The sequence below is a fragment of the Solanum lycopersicum genome, chromosome 7 (genome assembly GCF_036512215.1).
Source record: "Solanum lycopersicum chromosome 7, SLM_r2.1".
In the NCBI taxonomy this organism is placed as follows: domain Eukaryota; kingdom Viridiplantae; phylum Streptophyta; class Magnoliopsida; order Solanales; family Solanaceae; genus Solanum; species Solanum lycopersicum.
In genome coordinates, this window is record NC_090806.1 from 68,764,819 (window position 1) to 68,786,929 (window position 22,111).

The 22,111-nt window shown below is 31.1% G+C and overlaps 3 protein-coding genes and 1 non-coding gene across 4 annotated transcripts; all 4 read left to right on the forward strand.

The window, feature by feature from the left end:
- Positions 1-1,746: 1,746 nt before the first annotated feature.
- Positions 1,747-3,746, forward strand: LOC101260554 (21.7 kDa class VI heat shock protein). The gene is made up of 2 exons (XM_004244113.5): positions 1,747-2,210; positions 3,219-3,746. Exons 1-2 carry the CDS (start codon positions 1,904-1,906, stop codon positions 3,476-3,478), a joined length of 567 nt encoding a protein of 188 aa, XP_004244161.1. The 5' UTR covers positions 1,747-1,903; the 3' UTR covers positions 3,479-3,746.
- Positions 3,747-5,194: 1,448 nt separating this feature from the next.
- On the forward strand, positions 5,195-5,267 carry TRNAA-AGC (transfer RNA alanine (anticodon AGC)). Its single transcript has one exon. It is a non-coding gene; the product is annotated as a tRNA-Ala (tRNA).
- A 4,719-nt stretch (positions 5,268-9,986) lies between these two features.
- Positions 9,987-15,730, forward strand: LOC101260250 (kinesin-like protein KIN-14N). Its single transcript, XM_004244112.5, has 17 exons — positions 9,987-10,462; positions 10,778-11,032; positions 11,121-11,265; positions 11,347-11,456; positions 11,564-11,683; positions 11,768-11,971; positions 12,414-12,623; positions 12,710-12,784; positions 12,888-13,034; positions 13,109-13,247; positions 13,355-13,464; positions 13,880-14,041; positions 14,135-14,334; positions 14,509-14,590; positions 14,682-14,786; positions 14,868-14,972; positions 15,219-15,730. Exons 1-17 carry the CDS (start codon positions 10,409-10,411, stop codon positions 15,396-15,398), a joined length of 2,403 nt encoding a protein of 800 aa, XP_004244160.1. The 5' UTR covers positions 9,987-10,408; the 3' UTR covers positions 15,399-15,730.
- Positions 15,731-18,043: 2,313 nt separating this feature from the next.
- On the forward strand, positions 18,044-21,689 carry LOC101259956 (transcription factor ILR3). The gene is made up of 5 exons (XM_004244111.5): positions 18,044-18,355; positions 19,998-20,060; positions 20,649-20,726; positions 20,803-20,965; positions 21,147-21,689. Exons 1-5 carry the CDS (start codon positions 18,219-18,221, stop codon positions 21,405-21,407), a joined length of 702 nt encoding a protein of 233 aa, XP_004244159.1. The 5' UTR covers positions 18,044-18,218; the 3' UTR covers positions 21,408-21,689.
- Positions 21,690-22,111: the final 422 nt, after the last annotated feature.

A 22,111-nucleotide genomic window follows, 5' to 3' on the forward strand; every position in this document is an offset into this window, starting at 1 on the left:
GTCCCATTAAATAACTCATTTCCTAACTCATTTTGACCCAATATGTTTTGACTCGAGCAAATTTGGGTTGGGTTGGATCTTGACTCAATCGTTGTCTAAATCCATTATGACCCACCATAATTTGAGTTATCTCGCCCAATTGACACCCCTAATTTTGATGCGGGCATTAGCATAGTTAAAACTCAATTGCCCCTCAACTTTTTTTTACATCTTTTGCCCTTTAATGGGGAGGGTGTTGTTGTAATTATTTTATTTTTTTGTGCAGCGAATGCTATTTTTAATGCACCAAATCAAATAAATGCATAAAAATAATCTATATATAATTTTACATGCATTACTAATACACTCTATTTACTATTATTCTTATATACACTACCAAACGATTCAAGTGTTTATTTGTGCATATTAAAAATTTGACGGTAAAAATATTACTTCATCCATTTCAAATTGATTCAATTGTTGAGACATTTTATTTTTCAAATTAACTTAATTATTCAATTTTCAAGACTAATTTTAGAATGTTTGTCCAATTTAACCCTTCATTAGTTAATATCGAAATTAGTTACTTAATTAATGTTTAGTTATTTTAATCATAAATTTTGACACTAATTAATAAGGGTAAAAATAGAAAGTTATGCACATTTATGTCATAATCTTATTTTCTTAAAGGATGTGAAATACTTCAACAATTCAATCAATTCAAAACGAAAGAAATAATAACGAGAATCGCTAAGTTAAAGAAGCATATTTATATTTATGTATCTCACTAAAATAACATATACCTAAGGTTTTTATTACTCAATTGTGACACATTGGCCAAATCCACATCCACACAAACATGATAGATGTGTTTTGGTATACAAAAAAAACAAGTCGTAAATTTCTTCAACTCTACTACGATGAGTGGATCAATATATTGATTTTTCTTTTACTTTAAACAATATTAAATATTATTAAAAAATTAAATTTTTTAATAATACTATTATGCAAGTTAAAATTATTTAATGTATTTTAAGAATATTACACATATATAAGTAAAATGTTTGAAGTAACAAAACACATGAAAGATATCATAAATATAAGAAAAGAAGTCGTATCGGCTTTGGCCAAAACGAATAATATTATCACTAAGATTTAAGATAATTGTGTTGTTACATTAGGTTAATTTATTTGAAAATTAAGAGTAGTTTATAAAAGTGTTTTTATTTTTATTTTTTTTGACTTTAGTGGATATGCAGAAATAATGCCATTTGGTAAAAGCAATTGGATTCCACAAATGAAAGAAATATCAAAAAAAAAAAAAAAAAAAAAGAAAGAAACAATTGGTGACACTAATCATCATTAATAGCAGATAATGCACTTTTAAGTATTCCTTTCACACACCTCTTCATTACTAGAATTACATTTTATCAAAATAATATATGAAATTATCTATTATCATATAGAATGCGTGGTTATAATTCTAAAGATAAACTTATTTTGAATTAAACTAATGTCTTATATGACTATTGGTTATCGTAAGTATTTGTATCAGAATTTTCACTAAAAATTTAAAATACGAAAGATAGTTGGTTGCGGTAAAATGAGGAAGAACCCCAAAGAATTCAACGGTATAATTTTCCACTCTAAACCCCTCCGATCCTACCTGACTCCGGCCTAACTCTCAATTCAACGACAACCGTCGATTTGTTTTTGGTGTTCCACAAGTAATTTCTCATACTTTTTTCTAGGGAAAAAATCTAGAAAAGAAATATATTCTCTTATCTTTACAGCACATTTTTTCAAATATTCCATAAGAATTTGTTCTCTTTCTTTGATTATTTGTACCACTAGAATTAGTATAAGAGAAATTCATGTCACAAATTCTCATCCACCATTTTTTTCATCTTTGAAATTTAATTCAATGAGCAAACAACTTGAAGTTCAATTTGAAGAATCAAACCCAAAAAAATGGTGTGTTCCATTAAAAGAAGATGTTTTTGTGAAATTCATGAACAAAGGGAATTTTATAACACATAAAGCTTTGTGTGAAGGTTCATTTTTTAGTCCACTTTTGTTTGGCAAATTTTTTGATCCTTCTGATGCATTTCCACTATGGGAATTTGATTCAGATGTGTTATTATCCAATGCAAAAAGTTCCAATAATAATCATTACAAAGTTGATTGGATTCAAACTGAGACAGATTATGTGTTGAAAACAGAAATTCCAGGTGAGTAAAGAGATTTACTTATTTACTTGAGTTTGTGTTCGTTTTTTTAGGTCAAACTCATAAACAGATTTCTTGTTAGGTTTTTTTTCTTTAGATATTTTACCTACGCCATTTTTCTATTGAATCATAAACTACTCATATTTTATTCCTTTAAAACACTGCTAACTGATTTTGATTATTTTTCCTATTGTAAATGTATTCAACTGTGTTTGTATTGTAATAATTTTGATTGAAGAAATGAAGACAAATTGTTTGTTAGTCTCATTTGTTTTCTAATGTGTTCAAATGATTTCGAGTAAATACAATTATTCTCGAACAATTTCACTATCAATTGGTCTAATGAGTTCTAGAACAACATATGCATATCTACCAATACCCCTAACAAAATCTGATCCACATCGATCAACGGTGTTTAAAAGGAACAAAATTATGGGTGATTCAATAATTTAATAGGAAAATAGCCTAGTTAAAGTATTTGAGAAAAAACCCAACAAGTTTATAAATTTGTTTATATACTTGGCCTTTTTTTTAATGTACGAACGAATTTAAAATTTAAATTTTATAAATTCTGAATTTTATGAGCCCCGACTTTACTTGAATGTCATTTAGTGGAACAATAGCGTTAAAATTTTAAAAAATCCTATATCTGACAATATTTTTAAAAAGATCAATATTAATACAAGTAAAACTTATATAGGGTGCTTCTAGTAGTTAGCACCCTACATACTAGAGATGTAGGCTGTTGAATTGCCCATTTGGTAGTTCTTTTGGCGGGCCATAAGCAGCGGTAGAGCTTCGGGTAGGATTGGTTCAGATTTTCATTCATTTGATGAATTTAAATGTATTTAACTGAATTCATTACTCTCAGCTATATAAAAATAAAGATAAAAAATATATACTCTTATTATAAATTTACGTTCATTCAATTGAACCCTTTTTTTACACGTAGATCCGCCCCTGATTTTGCAATATTAACTCGATTAACATTATTGACATTTGTTGCAACAGGTGTTGGTAAAGGTATCATTTGTGTCTCCGTTGAGGATGGAAAAGTTTTAGAGGTAAGTGGGCAATTTAGGCTGAAAGTCGAGACGGGGACGAAGGACTGGAGAGTGGGGAACTGGTGGGAACACGGCTGTGTTCGGAGGATCGAGCTGCCTGAAAATGCAGACTGGAAGAAAACAGAGGCACTAATGAGCAATGGTGATCACAAATTCTTAGAAGTTAAAATTCCAAAGATACCACCAAATATTTGTGATGTACCTTGAGGAAATCAATTATGAAAGGGGCAAATAAAGATGTATAAAATGTAATTTATATTTTTGATGAATGATTAATGTTAGGAGTATTAAGATATGGAGAAATATATATGATCAACAAAAGAAACTAAACAATGAAATAATGAAATGTATCAATTGGGAAGATTATAGGAACATGCTTGACATATTAATGTGCAGGATTAATTAGTATTTCTCAAATTTTTGCTCTCAAAAACATTACTGTTACGGATATTTAATATGGAAAAATTACTTGAAATGAATGTCTTTAATAAATAATTATTATTTTTAGCGATATTTTTTATTTATTACTATTTATAGTAATATTACGTTAAATCTGTAATATGTGTAAATTAAGTATGCAATATATATATATATATTATGCTTGTTTGGTAAAAAATTGACACATTGTGTTATAACTTATAAGTGTATTAAAATATGTGAATAATAAATTATTTTTTGAATTAATAAATTGTGTTATAACTTATTATCTATTAATAAAACTTGTATTTTATGTGAATAATAAACTATTTTTTGTAATATGAATTAAAAGTGAAAAAGTGAAAAAAAGTTATTATAATAAATGGTAAATATTTTTTATTTATAATATACTTATGTAAGTTTGCCGTAACTGACCCAACATAATATTTTAAGGAAAAATTACGCAGATAAGTAAACTTATACTATTTAATTACTCATCATAGCTATAGTTTGTAATTACCACTCGCGACTAATATTATACATTAATTACGTGAGTTGACTTCGAGTTTGTATAATAAGTCATGTTTGTATATGTATAATTCGCCAATATATACAAATAAATATGTATAATATACAATTTTTAGCATATATACATATACAATTCATCTCTCTCCCACTCTATGCGCTCTCTTGCTCGCCTCTCTCCTCCCTCTCTGAATCTCGCTCGCCTCTCTTCTCCCTCTCCAATCTCGCTTGCCATTTATACAAATGTATATGTATAATATACAGTTTTATACAATTATATACATATACAATTCACCTCTCTTCCACTCTCTACCCTCTTTCGCTCGCCTCTCTCCTCTCTATCTCGCTCGCCCTCTCCTCTCTATCCATTGTCGCTCGCCTCTCTCCTCCCTCTCCCAATCTCTCTTGCCATATATACAATTACATATGTATAATATACGATTATCTAACCAATATACATATACAATTTACCTTTCTCCCACTTTTTCCCCCTCTCTCTCGCCTCTCTCATCTCTCTCAGTCTCGCTCGTCTCTCCTCCATATAACATGTAGCTACAAACTGTAATTATCAAACTATAGCTATAAAGAATAATTAAGTATTTTTAAGTGGTTATATATGAAAGTTTCCATATTTTTAATGCTTAATTATGATAACAACTTGTTATTTGTTTCTCTGAGTGAATTTAATTTTAATTTCTCCCTAACACCAACTAAAGTTTGTTGATAGAGCTATATTCACAACTTTTGTTAATAAAAAATAATTGAGTTATTGACAACAGAAATGGTAAAAGAGATAGCTTATGGGACTAGTAAAATTAGGTAATCGATCAAGTAATTTACGTGCATAATAAAAGAGTATCAATACATATTTATTCACTCTGAAGAATGTCAAGACAGGAATCCATAACCTAATTTGCTTTGATTCTCCGACTGTGGACAAGCATCGATATATAAAGGTACTTGCAGATACTGTTCATACATGGGGATGTAGCTCAGATGGTAGAGCGCTCGCTTAGCATGCGAGAGGTACGGGGATCGATACCCCGCATCTCCACTTTTTTTCGTATATTTATAATATAATTGTGATACTTAAATTTTTTTAACTTTAATTTAAAAAAAAAAACTAGATAAACTTTTTATTTTTTATATATGCTTAGCTATACTAATATATTTCTTATAATGTCGAATAATCAAGAAAAGATTTAATAAAAATGATAAAAACATGCTCATGTTCATTCATAACAATAAAAAACTTATTTTACATTTGATATTTATACCAAATCAGTAAATATAAGACATGAATTTGTAGTTTCAATATAGAATTTTAGTACTTAACCATGGTTCATTAATATGCATCCTTTCACGTCATGTCATCAAATCGTATAACTATAATAACTTTATATGATTTCGTATAAATATCAGACGCAAGACAGTTTTTGATTGTTATGATCAATACAAACATTGCACACCCAAATTGGTAAATTTCCTAATCTACCTTCCCAACTTTTTATTCATTATTAGAAGTTACTTTTCTAACGCAAATATTTAATCAAAGGGTTAAACTAGAAGAGAAGAAAGATATAATTAAGCAATGATTTCATTCTTTAATTAATCAATCCACACGAAATTTTCTTTATTTATGCCTTAATTTTCTGGAAACATAGTTTATAAATCTTAACTTCAAAATTTTCCTTTCAATATTTTAAATAGTTGGTCAAAAACAACCTCATAAAATTGGTAGTTTCTTGTCAAGTCTCACAATTACAAAGCATAAAGATTTGTAAAACTGAGAATTTAAATGCAACGACCAAACGTACCAAAGTCATAAAAAATTCAAGGCTACCTAGTGAATTTTCAACTACTCCTATCGAAATACTCGCGTACGAATGATAAAATTAGCTTATGAAAATATGACTTATCCAAATTTACGTGATATATTTATAGTTTATTTTTTAATTTTAAATTGTAAAACTCTCCAACTTCATAACTTTAAATTAGAGCGGTATATACAAAGTTAGTGATCGAAAAATTTCGATTTACGATCTAAATAAATCAAACTTTTGATCGAACTATGTCCTTTGATGTGCTCTTGTTTAACTACTTTACTATGCCTATTTATGATCAAATTAAAATTCGTGTCGAAAATAGATAACTTATAATTTAATAATTTTTTTAATGATATTGTTTGATAATTATAATTTTATATATACCTCATTTAATTTCACGTAACTCTGTTCATCGATGCTAAAAGAAAGTAGTGATTTCTTGCAGGCCACCAACTTTAATTTGGACGTTGCTTCTATGTCTTATTCAGTTTCTTTTCTCGTCAATTAATTAGTTGAGAAGATATTATTTTCAAGTCAATGGTCTCATTCTCCAACAAATAATTCATCTACAACTTAATAAATTTTAATATTTGCCATTTGGCCTTCACAAAAAATAATACAAAGAGTCGATGCATCGAAAAAATTTCTTCTCTACTTCCCTTTAATAATTATAAATTAAAAATAGCCATAAAGATTTGAGAAAATAGAAGTAATTATAATTTTTAAACGATATCACAAGAAATCAAGGATAAGAATAGTCTGACTCAAACTTATGTATACTTCGATTAATTGATTTCATAATACACTTGTCACCTCTTTCGGAAAATAAATATCACATGTACTAGATAATATTGTCCAACTATGACTAGAACGGAAGTAAAATTCTTTGCTCTCGTCTATAATTTTCTTTTTCTTTTGCTATAATTTGAACTTGCATATATTAGACCTCACGATTCTCAACTCGTCATTTTATTATTTAGTTTCTTGACTTGAAAGAGACCTTTTTAATTGGAAAGCAAGTGTGAAATGACAGTACATGCAAAACCTTGCCAATATATGTTAGGAACTACAGTATTATATACTGTTACATTAGCTTGAAAGGATTGTCATCTATATTTGCCAAAAAAGCCACAATATATGGAGTAGTTATAGTATCATAACAACTATTTGTCCTATCGTGACGAGTGATAAATATTCCTTCAACTTTAATCAATATGATCTCAAATTTAAGTCATGGTCATAAGCGTGAAGTTGATAATTAAAGAGTTGATGTTTATCAGCTTTCAATAAAATTTTCTGACATAAATCTAAATTAATCGAGATTCGATCTGTATATATACTTTATATATATTTTTGCCAAAGCCATAATATATGGAGAAGTAATTATAGTATCACAACAACTATATATTACGCTTTCAAGTTCCATATATGATATTTATCCTAATGAGGCAACTACATAAATTTAATATTGCCTGCTCAAGAAGCAATGAAAAATTTATTAATATAAGCCTACTATATATATCTATACATAAAACAAAATTTATTTCCCACTTCATATATTATTTATTTGTTAACTACCTAGTCTACACTCAAAAGCCTATATATACAAACAAAACAAATCATGAACATTCTATTTCTTTAATTAATAAGATATATGGCTACATATATATATACACAACACATTAAAGAAATACTTAATAGTATAAGATTTCGTGCGAGTCAATCTAAGCTAAATATTTTACCCAAATAGCCCCAACGATTCGATGAATTAAATTGTTTGGTTTAAATTAAAATAGGTTGATTTGATAAATAAACAGATTAATAACTCAAATAAATTTGATCAATCATATTTTCTTGGATTAATTTTATCACTCCTCTATCAATAACATCATTTCCGGGTAGAATTAATTAGTACTATATTTTGACGAACTAATTTAAGAGTAGTAGTGAAATTGTAAGTACTTATTCATCCTAAATCAGATGTCTTGAGTTTGAGTCCCGATCTAGATACAATATCGTCTTTTTTAAAAAGCATTTTACCCAATATTGAAAATTTTACGGTGTGTAAATTCAGATTTAGTCAGACTCCGATATAAATTTTGAAAACTAAGAAAACCAACTTTTTTTTTTTTTAAAAAAAAAAAACTATTTCGACTCCCCTACCCCAAGAAAAAAAAGGATAAATTATAAGGTGGATGAAATGGTGACACCTAAAAAAGGCAAGAAGTTAACATCACACCTTTGAAAAAAGGTCCCTCGTGGTTGTGCTCTTTTAATCTTAGGTGACAACTAGAAATAATATGTGATAAAAACTTTAAATTATTAAAAAGCCTATGTACATGACAGTCTTTTACACATTTTTTGTCATGTTAACTAAACACGTTAGGCATAAATCAAAGTGTTTTAGAGATATTTTTTTAATAGTAAAAGACTATCTAATTGTGAAAATAACACATGAATATGTTAGGCTAATGAAGAAGATTAAGGAAAAGGTGTGTTGAAAAGGACTATAAGGATTAGTACAAAACACCAATAAGTGAAAAGATATATTACCAATGCTACTCTTCATAGCTATTATTGGCATATTGAGAGCACTATAAAAACATTATATTATAATTTTTATCTAATGAGGGAAAAAGTTAAAAAGGTTAGAATAGTATTCTTGGCACACATAAGACGCAAGATAAGGCAAAAGATCAATTCCATTTGTTTTGCAACTCAAGTTACCTAAGCATATGTACCTTATATATTTTCTTAAAATTATTCAAATGTATGTTAAAGTCAAAATATACGAGCTTATAAATAACAGATTCTTTGATTCTAAATAATTCAAATCGATATATCTGATAATTTCATTAAAAAAATTATAGACGAAATGAGCTTGAAAAGATATTATTCACTCTACTTAATTATCATATCTTTGGATAAGTATTAGTTTATATTTACTAAGGATGCACAATTTTAAAATGATAAAAATAAAGAAAAAAAATTCTATAGTAATTATTGAAATATTTTAGAAAAGTCAATTAAAAGCTATACCAACGATTTCTAAGCGCCATATGGAGCCTCGTTGGAGGACCCCAATATTTAAATCCTCGACCGGCAAAATGTAAATGGAAGAAAATATAACTCCGAATAACCTACGTGATAATATTTGATTAAATATATCGTTATATATATATATATATATATATATTTTATAAATTTGTGATTTTATATGTATTCTTGGAATCTTTACTACTATAATAAAAGCATTTATATTAAATAGAGACAAATATATCATTTATATTAAATCTTAATACTTTGATGCAAAGGTAAACTTACGTTAAAAAATTAACTAAAATAGCAATAATAATAATCACTAACTAAAAACATTTCTTTTGCATTATGAATCAATGAAAAATTTATATTATAGAATATGATTTTCCACATTTACTACCGAACTAGCTTACTATGTAAATACACGTGGAAACATATTCCACTGAAATAGTGAAAAACAGAATCAATCCAATCAAATAATCGTGGGAATAGACACTAAAGATATTTTAATAAAATAATAATGAATTCCAAGTAGCGAATTGTTTAATATTATGAAACAATAAATTTAACAATACAATACATTCAAAGCTTAAGTCGTGAAACCACTTTTGCCAACAAAGAATATATTAAGAAAATTTACAACTACAAAAATAACATAACAACAAATTAATATAATATACAACGATACAACAATGTCAAATATGTATGCATACATTATCTCTCGATTATTCGAATAACCACTAACTCAAGAATAAACGTAAAGTTAAATGATTTAAAAAATCAAAATACATTAATTTTCTATTGTATCAAAAAATTAAGAAAATAGTGTCAAATGAAATCGAAAATAAAATTTAGGTAAAAAAAAAAAGTACATAATATAAGTGCAAGTAATGATAAAGTATTAAATTGGACCGTTAGGGGTACAATCGGTAGTCAATATTTCAACGAATCGAAAAAGGCCCTAGCGCCTGCTTCCATTTCAAAAAAATTCAAAATTCTTCAAAACGACTTCGTTTTTTACCCAAACTTCCGTCGATTCAGACAAATCAAAACCAAATTACCAATTAGGGTTGCAGAGTGTGTGTGAGAGAGAAGACAGTAGAAGATAATTAATCTTTTTTTTTTGTTCTCAAATTCATCAGTGTGGGTTTCTCAGTTTACTGCAATTCAAAGCAACGGTAGTGAAGTATTTGGGGGATATAGCTTCGATTACAATCCACGGACCCACTACTTCAAAGTTCAAAAATCCCCAAATCAAATCGTTGATTTTAACTTCTTTGTCTTTTCTCTCTCTTCTTTATCATTTCATAATTACGAATCTTTTTTCAGAATGGCTCCTCCCAGGAACCAGAACAGAGCGCCTCTTCCTTCAAGTCCTTCCAATGTAAGCAATCATTTCTTATGTATGTGAAGTTTTGTGTTTGTTTGGTTTATTTATGGAAGATTGAAGAACCCCATGTTTTGAATTTGGGTTTTATTTTGTGGGTGTTTTTGAATTTTTGTGTTTTCGGGTTTTTTTATTGATTGAAGAACCCCATGTTTTGTTCTTGGTGTTTAAAGTTGTGGTGTTTTTTGAATTTTTGTTTTTTTGGTCTTATTTTGATTAATTGAAGAATCCCATGTTTTGTTTTTGGGTTTTGATTTGTGGGTGTTTCTTAAGTTTGATTTTTGGGAGTTTTTGAATTTTTGGGTTTTGCAGAGTAAGTATGCGACAGATGACATAACAGTAGAGAAGAAGAGGAAAATTGCGAATCCGAGAATGCCGACTGCAGCTACTGGTGGTAGACCAATTAGGCAAGCATTTGCAGTGGTGAATGCGGCTCCAGATCTGGCTCCAGCCAGTGGACCACCGAGTACTGCTGGTTCAGATGGCCCTGTCTTTGAGTTTACAAAAGAGGATGTTGAAGCTTTACTCGGGGAGAAATTGAAAACTAAGAACAAGTTTAACACTAAGGTGAGATGTTGAATTGATTCTTCTGGTTAATTTACCATTACTTGCTAGGTTGTAGAAATGTTAATTTGATTTATATTGTTCCTATCAGGAAAAATGTGATCTCATGTCAGAATACATAAGAAGACTTAAGCTTTGCATTAAGTGGTTCCAGCAGCTTGAAGAAAACAATGTCACACAACAGGCATCACTTAAAAGCTTGTTAGAGTCAGCAGAAAAGAAGTGCAACGAAATGGGTATGAATGTGTTCCTCTTGTACAAATTAGTGCTGTCCAATGAATAACAGACTTATTTTAGCTCTTTTGCATTTTTTTTAGAGGTGCTAATGAAAGCCAAAGAGGAAGAGTTGAACTCAATCATAATGGAGTTAAGGAAAACTATTGAAGCTCTGCAAGAAAAGTGTGCAAAAGAGGAGTCAGCCAAATTGGTAGGAGGCTGGGCAAAGATCATGTTTCATAAATTTGGGATTTTTGTTGGAGCTTTCGCTGTGGCAAATAATAGCTTTGTCTCTGAATTATTTGACATTTTGATCAGGAAGCGATGGATTCTTTTAGTAGAGAGAAAGAAGCTAGAGATGCAGCAGAGAAACTGCAAGCTTCAGTTTCTGAAGAGCTCAAGAGATCTCAACAGGACAATTCAAGTGCAAATCAGAAGGTAAGGAGATGTACAAGGTATTGTTTTGGTTTGATTATAGTAGTGAATTGCTTGGTTGGATTTACGTCTTGCTTATATCTGCAGATTCAATCACTAAATGAAATGTACAAGCGGTTACAGGAGTACAATACAAGTTTACAGCAGTACAACAGTAAGCTCCAGTCCGAACTTGCTTCAACAAATGAAACATTAAAGCGAGTGGAGAAGGAGAAAGCTGCTGTTTTTGAAAATCTCAGCACTCTCAGAGGTCACTATACTTCTTTGCAGGAACAGCTCTCTTCTTCTAGAGTAAGTTTCAGATTTTCATGTTGGTTCCTTGTCTCCTGTTGTTAGCATCGATGCAGCGTATTTGTTTCCATCTCCACTATTTGAATACTTATATGTAGCATCTGGTCAAGTTAACTTAAACTCTGCTGCAATGCAAATGTCTGCTTCATTTTAGGAATTAAAGAACTGCTTTTTCTTACTTTTGAAGCTCTCAGTTGCTAATTTGACGGCATTATGGCACTATTCAGAATTCTAGATAACATTTATGATTCTTGGGGTTTTCTTGGTATGGTGTTTTTCTCCAAAGTAGCATCTGCTTGGTCTGTTGATGTCTCTAAGTATCTAATTTTATCATGGATTATTCTAAATATCTGGACTGGTAGGTTGTATAAGCTCTGAAGAATGGCTCTTGTGTTTGTCATCTATTGATTCATATTCTTATTCTTCCTTCTTGCTTAAAAAGGCTGTTCAAGATGAGGCTGTCAAACAAAAAGAAACTTTAGCAAGTGAAGTTGGATGTTTGCGGGGAGATTTACAAAAGATGAGGGATGATCGTGATCAACAGTTGTGTCAAGTCCAGGCTCTAAGTGCTGAATTACTTAAATATAAGGAATGTAATGGGAAATCTGTTGCTGAGTTAGAGAACATGACAGTAAGGGCAAACGAGCTGGAGGTCCGTCTTGTTTTATTTGTTTGTCTTAACTTACAAAGCAATATATATTTGTAGTAAACATCCTTCTTTCCTGGTTTTTTCATCAGGCAAGTTGTCTGTCTCAATCTGAACAAATTAACAGATTGCAAGAAAAACTTACTTTTGCGGAGAAGAGATTAGAGGTGCGTTACAATATGGCTCGAAAACACACTTTTGCTGTGTATATTGAGATTCATATACCTCATAAGTGTAATATTTCTCTTAAATATTTTACCGCTTTGTCAGATGTCCGACATGTCAGCACTCGAAACCAGATCAGAATATGAGGAGCAAAAGAAAGTAATTTTTGATTTGCGTCAGCGTCTTGTTGATGCAGAAACAAAAGTTGTGGAAGGAGAGAAACTTCGGAAAAAATTGCACAACACTATACTGGTAAAGTTCACATACATGATATGCAATTAATATCTTCAAAGTGCACTGTAAACTTAAGAATGTTTCTTATACAGGAATTGAAAGGCAACATACGGGTTTTCTGTAGAGTGAGACCTTTATTATCTGAAGATGGTGTTGGTGCAGAAGCAAATGTCGTCTCTTTTCCATCTTCAATGGAAGCACAAGGGAGAGGCATTGACTTGGCACAAAATGGTGAGTATGTGTTGTTTCTATCACATTTAACCAGATGTTATTTGTATTTCTGTAGAGTGCTCTTGATGGTTATCTGTTAACATTGATTTAATATTTCTATTACCAAGGACAAAAGCATTCCTTCACGTTTGACAAAGTTTTCACGCCCGAGGCTTCACAAGAAGATGTTTTTGTTGAGATATCCCAGCTTGTACAGAGTGCTCTTGATGGTTATAAGGTGATGTATTTTTAAACATTTGTACAGAGTGCTCTTGATGGTTATTTGAGTTACTCATTCTCTGCAAGTCTCGTGTTAATAAAGAAAAACAATTGATGTTTGCTGTCGTGTGATAGTTATCAGGTGATATATTTTTAAACTTTGTCTATGAATGCAAGTCAGTAGTCTCGCGTTAGTAAGGAAAAGCAAATGTTACTCTCAATGAAATGCTCTTAAGACCATAGAAATGTCATAGTATGTCTAAGGTCTTAAGTTCCAAGGATACTTTTGGTATGTGTCAAAGGCTTTCTTTCTTTCTTAATACTCTATGTCCAGACAAATGCCGTTGTATTCGTTTTTCTTTTGATATGTCAAATCGTTCAATTTATAAACTAAAAAAGCCTCATCCATAGCTGATTCTCATCTATTTTTTCAGGTTTGCATATTTGCTTATGGACAAACTGGTTCTGGCAAGACACATACAATGATGGGCAACCCAGAAAGTGCAGAGAATAAAGGACTAATACCCCGCACTTTAGAACAGGTATTTGAGACCCGGCAGTCTCTTCAAGCACAAGGGTGGAAATATGAAATGCAGGTGAGAAATTGTAACTCTTCTTGATCAGTAATTAGTCTGTTTCTCTTCTATTTGTTTGTCTTTTCTGACATTGGTTTTCCACATTATCTTTAGGTGTCAATGCTTGAAATATACAACGAGACTATTCGGGACCTTTTGTCAGGTTTCGATGCTTCAAGACCCGAAAATGGCGGAAAGCAATATACAATCAAACATGATGCAAATGGCCACACCCATGTCTCAGATCTGACAGTTGTAGATGTTCAAAGTAGTAGCAAGGTCTCTTCTCTTCTAAGGCGTGCTGCACAAAGCAGGTACAAAATTACAGCTTCTCTTTTTTCCACAGCATTTCTTTTCTTAATTTAGTACGAAAATAGGATGATTTTGTGAGGAACTTATTTCATTTAATGCTTCTTGGTTGCTTTATTTGGTGGAACGCAAAAAGATTTTAATTTAGAAATTTTTATCTTACTGAATTATGCATGCAGGTCTGTCGGCAAGACTCAGATGAATGAAAATTCTTCAAGAAGTCATTTTGTTTTCACTTTAAGAATTTCGGGTGTTAATGAGGTGAGAATATTGTATGTAGCACGCCATTTGGATCGTCTATTTCAGAACTAGATTTTTGAATGGACTAATAGTTTCATGTCTATGTATGTAGAGCACTGAACAACAAGTACAAGGCGTACTCAATTTGATTGATCTTGCTGGCAGTGAGCGTCTATCTAAGAGTGGGTCTACTGGAGATCGGTTGAAGGAAACTCAGGTTATTTGAGTTATTCATTCTCTTAAAAAAGCTTCCTATTTTTAGAAATTTATGCTAAGCCTATTTCTGACTTTCATTTAGGCTATCAACAAGAGTTTATCCTCTTTAAGTGATGTTATATTTGCGCTTGCAAAGAAAGAGGAGCATGTACCATTTAGAAACTCAAAGCTTACATACCTTCTCCAGGTAAAATTTGCTTTTACTCAAATTTAAAAACAAGGATTGGCTCTTTATCTTATTTTGAGTCCTAAGATGTGTTGAATTAGTATGCTTTTGATCTAACTAAACGAAAGATAGAAAAAAATTGTGACTGTTGTATCTGTTTCCAAAAGCTGAGTTGGTTGTTATGAAGTTATTTTGAGATGTCATGTCCAATGGTAGTAATGCAGATTGTTGGGTACCTTTGTTTCTGACTGTTGCATGTTTAATCAGCCTTGTCTAGGTGGTGATTCGAAGACGTTGATGTTTGTCAATGTAGCTCCAGATCCTTCTTCTACTGGTGAGTCCCTATGTTCACTGCGATTTGCAGCAAGGGTTAATGCGTGTGAGATTGGTATTCCAAGACGTCAAACAAGCATGCGTTCATCAGATTCTCGATTGAGCATTGGCTAATTTTTCATTTTTTGTGTTTATAGAACACTCGTTCTAGTTTTAGGAAACCGCGTGTGGTCTGTATTATTCTATATGATTGGCATATGATTTTAACAGAAGTAAAACACACCTTCTAACCGAATCCACCTTCGATTTGTATAGTGTGGAGAGAGATGAATACTGCCTTATGTATCTGTAACAGCAAAGGGCCTTTCCCTTTGAAACATTTATCTTCTGATGTTCTTTCACGAAGTTACCCGAGTGTTGTAACTTTCCATTTTTACAACTTAAATCTCCTTTTGTTGTAACTTTATATTACATGTTTTTTTTAGTCCAAAGTTCATTTGATGAAACGTTTGTTCTTACGTTGTAGATCATGTAGTTGATCCGACTTGTTTTGAACTGAGACGTGGTCCTTGTTTTTATGTCTATATATCATAATTGTATGACAAATGGGCTTATTGCTGGACATTATCCATTAATGCATGGGCCTGTGATGGAAATTACAAATGGGCTTTTACCTATTATTCTTTTCATCGAATATAATGATGCGAATCGAGTTTTAATTTGTTGTAATAAGCAATGTCAAGTAGTTCCACTTTCTCGTTCCGAGGAACGCATTGTAGAATCGGATTAAAACGACAAGTAACACTATATTCGAGGAAGAAGATAGATGGATATCGTAAAATTTGGACTCACTTATTAAATTTCACTTCTTTATCCATAATTATTCTCAAGGCAAAACAAAATTATAATTTTAAATGTATGTTCTGATTTTCCCTAGTACTAGAATTAATCATTAATACTTGTATCGAATATTTTTTTTTACATCTCAAATGTGGTAAAAAAATATTTTATTATTCGGAGCGACAAATTATTGAAAAGTTTGTTCTGCCACAGAAACAGCATATTTCATTAATCAAATGTATGCTTTACTGGCATTGCAATTTACCTAATAGCAATCATATATTATAATACTAACCAAATATTATTTTATTCAATCTACTAAGTTGATCCTGACGTTGTACTCCACATTACATAAGCATTAGTATGGATAACTAAGAATAATGTATCTATTAATTTCATCATAAAAATAACGTATCTATTAATTTCATCATAAGTGATCTGTCTTATATTCATAATTATTTAGAACTAAATTATCGTCCATATGGAAAAAGTTATCTTAATCATATAACATTACTTCTAACATCCAATTGGATCCTACCTAACTAATTATTACTATTATTATTTTTATAGTTTATATACCACAAGAGGAATAATATGATATCATCATCATACAAAAGCTTATCATATATAGTAGGAAAAAAGTACTCAATTATTCTTGTTTAGTGGCTAATCACAACTTGTATGACTGCAATTTATCCAAGTTTTTATAATGTGTACACTATAATATGGTTTAACTTAATGATAAATCACTCAAGCTCAACAATTTTTGGGAGCTCAATGTCATTTATCAGTTATATTACTCCGATTTATTAAAAAAATTAACTTCACTTGCATTTTTCAATGAAATAAATACTATAATATAAAAAATTATTAAAATAGAACCCCTACTTTTAATTGAAAAATTCCCAAAAGTTAAATTTATTTATATACTTCTTCCCAATTTATGTACTAGTAGATTACTATGGTCTACATCATCTCCTAGATTTTGGACATTTTATGATAGAGATACTACATAAGGGCATTTTGGGCCACTTATTTTCAATCCTTTTCTTCTTATAGAAGATTTTATTAACCAATCACAGAATTACAACTAAGCATAGGTTCTATCTTCATTATAAAACCTTTACTTCACTCATAAACTAGACAAGTATTTTATTTGGACATCGTTATTTAATATATATTTCGCTTTTTAAAAAGTGTATAATCCATTCATAGTTCTCTAACAAACATTAGATATCTGATGTTTATAGTTTCATACGACTTAACTTTTGGTAAAAATAATTTGGTTCAGTTTTATGTGCATGAACTTAAAAGAAAAACATATTAGAATCGAAGAAAGAAATTAAAATTGAATCTCACAAAAAAGTATCGAAACTTTAGATATTAGTATTCTAAAATGAATAGACATACAAAAATTAATAAACTTATCACATAACTTAAACGTGACACGAAAATCGGGTGTACAAGCACTTTCCTTTTTTTATCAGGAAACTTACATATATATACTATAACAAAAAAATATTTACCATTTATAGTAATAACATATTTTTTCCACTTGATCACTTTCGATTCATTTATAATACAAGTTTAATATATATTACAAAGAACAATTTATTATTCACATATAACATAAGTTTTAATAATGAATAATACATTTATCACACATTTTAATACACTTATAATATAATGTGTCGCACTTTTACCAAATAAACATATATATTTTCAAAAAAATTATAATTCATACATATTGCATACATAATTCACTTTTAATACATATTACAGATTTAACATAATATTGCTATAAATTATAATAAACAAAAAATATCGCTAAAATCAATAATTATTTATTAAAATATACTAATTCAATGTAATTTTTCCATTTTAGCCCTTTGTGTAAGTTGTTAATCAGTCATTATCAAAGTTTTCGTCAAGACAATGACAGGCCCAAAGCATAAAGCCCAATCATGTGCCGACATCGTGGAAGCCCATTAGTTTTTTTTAATTTTAATTTATAAAAAAAATGCCAATATGAAAGAAAAAATTATGAATTTTACCCAAATACATTTTCCGATTCAAACAGCAATTGGAAACCCTCATTGGAGAATTTACCGGGAGAATTATTTTTTTCATCTTCTGGCCGGCGACTGATCGGAGATGGTTTCACCGGAGAGTACCAATTGGCTTTATGATTACGGATTCGAAGATAGTTGCGTCCCTGATTCGAATTTCTCAGCTTCTGCATCTGGGTTTAACTGGTCTGTGCAGAATTTGAATGGTTCAAGGAATGTTAGGTATGTTAAGTTCTTAATTTTTTGTGACTCGGTGAAGTTCGGATCTTTTAGCTGATTTATGAATCTGTGATGTATCTGTTATTTAGGGAACAACTTTTTTTTCCCTCTATATGCTGTGAAGTTTACAACTTTAAGGTCTTTTTATGTACATTTGGAGTTGATTTGAGCCCAAAGAAAGTTTAATTTGGCACGATTTCTGTTATTATTTGTGTGTATTTAGAGTTGTATCCATCTAGCTCTACTTTCTCTTATTGTGATTTGATGCCACTGTATTACTTGTGTCTAAGTTAAGGATTGGAAACATTTTTTTTTCATTTGCCAGATGAAAAATTACAACTTCTAGAAGTGATGGAGTTGGATATCTACCTTCACAGAAAATATAGTTTAAATGTAGAACTATATACGACGGAAAATAGTATCTTGTAGAACTTTAGTCCTGTATGTTTATTTTAGAGTCTCGATTTCAACTATAGAACGGAGGCAAATGCTTTTAAGTATCAAATTACTGGAAGTTTTCTCTTTATCCAAGTTATAGAGATAGAAAGTTAATGGTCTTGAGTGCAACCTAGTATAAGTTGCCTTTAGTGGAGGAGCAGGTTGAAGATATAATGTCGCTGCATATTTTACTGTCTTCCCTCGCATGCTACCAACTTTTCATTGGAAACTTGCATTTAGCCTACTGATGTGCATCATCAGAACCTGGTAGTAGTGGCAGAGATTGGATAAGAAACAATACAAAGGAGGATGTACTGAGGATGGAGGATAGGAAAATACTTAGGTCAGAGCATCCAGTGTGCATAAAGAGGTAAACAGATATTAGCGCAGACATGATAACAAGGTTATAAAGGAATGAAGAATATATCGTTAAACATCGTTTTTGGAAGTAGAAAACTGGAAAAGCTTGGTCTAATGTGCAGAATCTTGACAGTTAATAGAGAAAGATATTACTTCTTAACTTATTGAGAACAGAAAGGGGGGAAAGCAGGGTGTAGAGTAGAAAGAGGAACTGATATGGAGGAGGAAGATAAGAAAAAAGATGTGTGTGGATATTGGAAGATAGACTGAAAAAAAGAAGGAAGAATAGAGGAGGAAGCTAAATAGCGAGGAGATGGTAAAGGAGAATACCAATTAGTGCTGCTGCTTCTAGAATCACCACAAGAACAATTATACCTCAAGTCTCTTACTAGTTGGGTCAGCTAATAATCCTCTATATTAATACTGATCTGTTTTGACCCATCTTATTACAATAGTCAATAATAGGTTTTTAAACACAAGCGTCCAAGGTTGTGGCCTAGACTAGTTGGTGTTGCCTGTATGCATTTTCCTAAAATTACTAGAATTGTTAATTAAGCATGAAATACAAAAATGTTGTTATCTTTGCTAAACTTAGCATGCTTTGTGTGTGTTTGGGGGGGGGGGGGTCATCGTGTCTTGTATCCAGTTGAATGACTAAAACTTTTCATCGTAAGCTGGATATGTTGGCTGGAAAAATAGAACAGTAGGGGTAAGTAGGGTTTCCATAAACATAATTTCCATTCTTTCATGTGCCTAGTTCTTCTATTTCATGTTAGCAATCAAAGGATATCTTCTTTCTATTGTTTTTTGACTTTGGTTTTTCCTTCTTTTTTGTGCTTGTTTCTAGTTCTGAAATCGATGGGTCAATTGGTGAATCAGATTACCCCAAGGAAAGTGGTTCTAAGAAACGGTAAGAATTTTTGCCTTTTCTGAACATTTGTGCTGATCTCCATCATTGATGTTGAATAAAGATGTGGTGCTGCCCTCAATTGTTAAATGTAGTTTAATTTGATTAGCTTCTGTTTCATATAATTATTATTTAAATCTGTGAGGTGACACATTTCCCACTCTCTTTCTAAGTTTTGAGTTTTTTTAAATCCTTTTTTATTCTGTGATTCATCATCTTGAAAAATCTGTTGTATTCTGCTTCTAACTGGCAAGATTTGAGAATGTAGAATCCATTAAACCGATTTATATGTTCTTGATTTAAAAGCCTGCATAATTCAAGACATATTCTTAAGTCTCTATTCGAAAGAATTCACTATGCCCTGGCATTCTTCAAGTTCATAAACGCTTCAACATTGTGTGATTTAACATGTTTCACGAAGTCCCACTGATATATTCCTAATCCTATAATTACAATGCAAGTTGAACGAATTTGTTGGTTGAAGTATTCCTTTTAGCTCCGGGGCCTCAATTTTACTGTTGAAAGGAAAGTCAGATGTCTTGACCTATATCTGTTTACTATTTTCTCTCACCATTTAGGTAATTGTTACAGGGCAAGGGTTGAATCATGTGCTCCAACAAGTTCCAAAGCTTGCAGAGAGAAACTGCGAAGAGATAGGCTGAATGACAAGTGATCTCACAACCCATTTCATAAAAACTTCTCCATTTATTTCATCCTTAATTGCTAAAATTGATCTACTTATCAGGTTCATGGAATTGGGTGCACTCCTTGAGCCTGGAAGACCCCCTAAAACAGACAAATCCGCTATTCTTGTTGATGCTGTTCGCTTGGTGACCCAGTTACGTGATGAAGCTCAAAAGTTGAAAGACTCAAACTTGAATCTGCAAGAAAAGATCAAGGAGTTAAAGGCTAGTATTAATTCCCTCGCAATGCTCCTAATAGAAAGTTGACTTTTTCTTAATCTTGCATCTGTCATTCCATTTGTTTAATGGTACCAAGGCTTTTCCATTTTGTAATGGTGACAAGACAAGCTAGAACATCACTTCACTCTTCTGCTCCTGAACTTCAAGCATGTGTTAACTTGTGTAGGTTGAGAAAACCGAGCTTCGAGATGAAAAACACAGGCTGAAAGCTGAAAAGGAGAAGCTAGAGCAACAACTAAAGACTACAAGTGCACAGCCTAGTTACTTGCCTCCTGCTATACCTTCTGCATTTGCTGCTCATGGTCAATTTCCAGGAAGCAAGCTGGTGCCAATCATGAGTTACCCTGGTGTCGCGATGTGGCAATTCATGCCTCCTGCTGCTGTTGATACTTCACAGGACCACGTCCTCCGTCCTCCAGTTGCTTAACTTGTCGCAGCTTAATGCCTACAAAGGTTGCCTTCACTGTACCTTAAATTAATCGTCTAGTCAATGTCCTCCGGTTGTATTAGTTTTGGCTCAACTCCCCTTACTGCATTTGGCTGATGATAGATAAGTTGTGACTTTGAAACTGGCAACGGTTTAATGTTTGCTTTGTGTAAAATTAAATAAATTTAACTATAAACTGTATCTACATTTTCTCGGTTCCATTAGCTAAATACTACCCAACTTATAAGAATTAATAAGAATTGCTTCCTTCGTTTCGTTTCATTTTATATGACACTTTTCGAATTTCGAAACTCAAACAAGTCTATTTTTTTACCGTAAGTTTTTCATAGATCTTTTAAACGTTTCTAGTGACTTGTAATACATGGATGTGGCAAGAAATTCGATTGTCTTTTCTCTAGCAGTTCGTTGATGCTTTGAACGAGAAACATAGTCAGAGGATTCAAAACGAGTGTAATTTTAGTAGAAGTTTTAGTTTGTCGTCTTGTATATGTAATAATGTGGAATTTGATGTTGTTAGGACATATTTTCATACTCAGGTTTTCTATGTATTAATTTGCTAAACAGTGAATTCAGAAGGAACACTTATTTTTTCTTGTTTATGTAATTATCTATGTTTGTTTGATGTTTTTCAATTTGATACACCATTTATGCTAATTAAATCTGAAGCACGAGATGAAAAGAAA

Excerpts from the sequence above, each read along its gene's own strand:
- LOC101260250 (XM_004244112.5), top strand. The coding sequence starts at position 10,409 with ATGGCTCCTCCCAGGAACCAGAACAGAGCGCCTCTTCCTTCAAGTCCT. Across the intron at positions 11,457-11,563 it reads AAGAGGAGTCAGCCAAATTG|GAAGCGATGGATTCTTTTAG; the intron begins GTAGGAGGCTGG and ends CATTTTGATCAG. Across the intron at positions 13,465-13,879 it reads GTGCTCTTGATGGTTATAAG|GTTTGCATATTTGCTTATGG; the intron begins GTGATGTATTTT and ends CTATTTTTTCAG.
- LOC101260554 (XM_004244113.5), top strand. The coding sequence starts at position 1,904 with ATGAGCAAACAACTTGAAGTTCAATTTGAAGAATCAAACCCAAAAAAA. Across the intron at positions 2,211-3,218 it reads GTTGAAAACAGAAATTCCAG|GTGTTGGTAAAGGTATCATT; the intron begins GTGAGTAAAGAG and ends TTGTTGCAACAG.
- LOC101259956 (XM_004244111.5), top strand. The coding sequence starts at position 18,219 with ATGGTTTCACCGGAGAGTACCAATTGGCTTTATGATTACGGATTCGAA. Across the intron at positions 20,727-20,802 it reads AGAGATAGGCTGAATGACAA|GTTCATGGAATTGGGTGCAC; the intron begins GTGATCTCACAA and ends TCTACTTATCAG. Across the intron at positions 20,966-21,146 it reads AAAAGATCAAGGAGTTAAAG|GTTGAGAAAACCGAGCTTCG; the intron begins GCTAGTATTAAT and ends TAACTTGTGTAG.